Source organism: Argiope bruennichi, chromosome X2, assembly GCF_947563725.1.
Source record: "Argiope bruennichi chromosome X2, qqArgBrue1.1, whole genome shotgun sequence".
NCBI classification, from domain to species: domain Eukaryota; kingdom Metazoa; phylum Arthropoda; class Arachnida; order Araneae; family Araneidae; genus Argiope; species Argiope bruennichi.
This window is the reverse complement of record NC_079163.1, coordinates 31,649,202-31,651,962: the sequence shown is the minus strand read 5'-3', so window position 1 is coordinate 31,651,962 and position 2,761 is coordinate 31,649,202. Positions and strand designations below refer to the sequence as shown.

The 2,761-nt window shown below is 38.8% G+C and overlaps 1 protein-coding gene across 1 annotated transcript; it reads left to right on the top strand.

Annotated features, from left to right (window-relative positions):
- Positions 1 to 1,693: 1,693 nt before the first annotated feature.
- On the top strand, positions 1,694 to 2,479 carry LOC129959698 (uncharacterized). The gene has a single exon (XM_056072588.1). It carries the CDS (start codon positions 1,694 to 1,696, stop codon positions 2,477 to 2,479), a length of 786 nt encoding a protein of 261 aa, XP_055928563.1.
- The last annotated feature ends 282 nt before the right edge of the window (positions 2,480 to 2,761 follow it).

The following is a 2,761-nucleotide window of genomic DNA, read 5'->3' as shown; positions in this document are numbered from 1 at the left end:
ATCAATAAGACATTTCCTTTTCAAATCAACTAATAAACCGAAATTGTTGAGAAAATCTGCTCCAATAATAGCTTTTGAGACATTTGCTATTGTAAATGACCAAGTAAATTGGCGACGCATTCCAAGGTCTAATTTTTGCGCTTTGGTGCCAAAAGTTTGAATTTTTGAGCCATTGGTGGCAAATAAAATAAAACCTGAGGCTTTATGTTCTCTTTGTTTATTTACTGGAATTACAGATATATCAGCTTCTGTGTCTATTAAAAGTTGCTTGCCGGTTGATTTATCATATAAATATAAGCGGCAACTTTTCTCGCCAATATCGCTAGCCACATCAAGCGATTGGCTTATTGGTTTTCAGGATCTTCCATTTTAAACTGACATGGTTTCAGGCATTTTTTAGCACTCCTTACAAATTTATGGTGGTACCAACAAAATTCATATCAGTTTATCTGGATTTCGATCTAGGTCGTCTTCCATATTCTCTAGATTTGCTGCGTGATCTAGTATTTCGAGAGAATTTTATCAATTTTTTTCCTCAATGCAGCTATATTTGCTTGTAATTCTTCTAATTTATGCCGGTCGGATGAAGAAATTGATTTTGGCAATGAGCCAACTTTCGTTACTTGGGATATTTCAGAAGTGCTGTAAACCGCAATAATTTTATCGGCCATCTCTGCAATATTGTCAATAGTATTTTACTTGTTGATAAAATAGCTTGGGCTTGCTGTGGAAGCCTTTGTAGCCACAAAGATTTAATAACTTCATCCGAAATAGAATTTCCGGCCAAGCTTTTCATTTGCCTTAAGAGATCGGAAGGCGGTTTGTCTCCAAGTTCCATATCAGTCAAGAGTTTCTTAACCTCGATTCCTCAGTATCAGTTAATCTGTTTAATAAAGCTGTTTTTAAAGTTTCATATTTATTATCTTTCAGAGGATTGGACAAAACATCAACCACGAAATTCAAAACAATTTCGTCTAAGAATCTTGAGAAATACCGCTGTTTTCAAACTGTGCTTCAAGCTGTAAAAACCACAGTTTTGGCTTGTTTCGCCAAAAATTTGGCGGCTTAGTTGCAACTCGACTGGCTTCATCATTTGGAATATCGAGATTTAAAGCAGGTGATTTTTCTTCAGTTATAGACATTTTAAATTACTTTAACGAACGTAACTTAATTTCTGATCACTTGTATAGAATTTGTTGGGACAAGAGTAATTGTTATTTTGGCCATTAGATGGCTGCACCTGTCAAGCTGTTGTCTGCAAATCGGCTGAATCATGTTTGACATGGTCATAATGAAATCGCATAAATTCTATTTCATAAAGTAACAAATGTCACATTTATTTTATTTAAAAGCAAGTAATTATTGTTAATTTTTATAATGATTTTCATAATTTATATTTCAGTTTTTGTATTTTTACTTTTATATCTTTTTAACTGTGATGCAAGGTTAACTGTAAACCAAACGGTGTTTGTAAAAAAAAACGTGGGTTTTTTCAACCACTTGCAGTCGCTGTACGAGTGTGCGAGGTGTTGGTAGCTGAATAAAGATCCAGGAGATGCTGAGAAAGTTTTGTTGATTTATTTAAACAAATCACGCAACCTAATCAATGAATTAATATTTAATTGAGTGCTAGTAATTGAGCACCTAATAACTGGTGACCCTGGATTAATTTCTACCTCCTGGATAATTCAAAATGCCCGACACAGAAGTTTTGGAAGCAAGCGGCGTGAGCATAAAAATACCTCCGTTTTGGTTTGACAAACCTGAAATATGGTTTTACCAAGTCGAAGCTCAGTTCAAGATTTGCAGGATTACATCGGAAGAGACTATGTTTAGCCATCTCGTCGCCCAATTGGAGCCAAAAGTTCTAGATGATATTTGGGACATTGTGAAAGATCCTTCCCCGAACAAATATACGGCGGCAAAGGAACGGCTATTACAAATATTCGTCGAGAGTGAGAATAAAAAAATCAAACGTCTTCTCACAGGACTTGAGTTAGGTGACATGTTGCCAAGTCAACTTCTTAGAAAAATGCGTGCTCTTGCTGGTACGGACGTTTCGGAGAAAGCGTTGCGCACTCTGTGGCTGGATAAGATGCCTGATTCAGTCAAGGGTGTTATCATCGTCAGTGAAGAGAAGCTCGATAAATTAGCTACTATGGTCGACAAGATCGTAGAGATGGCACCGAGAACAACAGATGTTGCAGCGGTGCAGAAGGAGTCACCAGGAGTAGACCAACTCCTGGCTAAAATCGCGGCACTTGAAGGCCAAATTGCCTCAATGAGGTTACAGCAAAAGTCCCGGAACCGTAGCCCTCATCACCATCAGAGGAGTAGAAGTCGCAGCAAATCGAGACGCCGCTACAATCCACAAGGGAAATTCTGCTTCTACCATTTCAAATTCGGGAAGAAGTGCCTCCCTGGCAAATGTGTACAGCCGTGCAGTTGGGATGAGTCGGGAAACCAGTCCCAGCAGTAGACGCTGCGGCGAGTCCTGCTGCCGAAATTTTAGGCCGCAAATCCCGGTTATTCGTCAGGGATAGAAAAACTGGTTGCCAATTCCTCGTGGATAGTGGAGCTGACGTTTCCATTCTTCCTTGGACAAGAACAAAAGGTGAGTGCCAAGCCTCTAAATATAAATTGTATGCTGCAAATGGCACAGAGATTCTAACATTTGGTGTCAAAATGCTAACACTAGACCTAGGCCTAAGACGCCCATTTCAGTGGCCATTCCTTATTGCCAAAGTTAATCGAGGAATCA

What these genes read in the sequence shown, in the direction of transcription:
- LOC129959698 (XM_056072588.1), top strand. Translation starts at nt 1,694, where the DNA reads ATGCCCGACACAGAAGTTTTGGAAGCAAGCGGCGTGAGCATAAAAATA.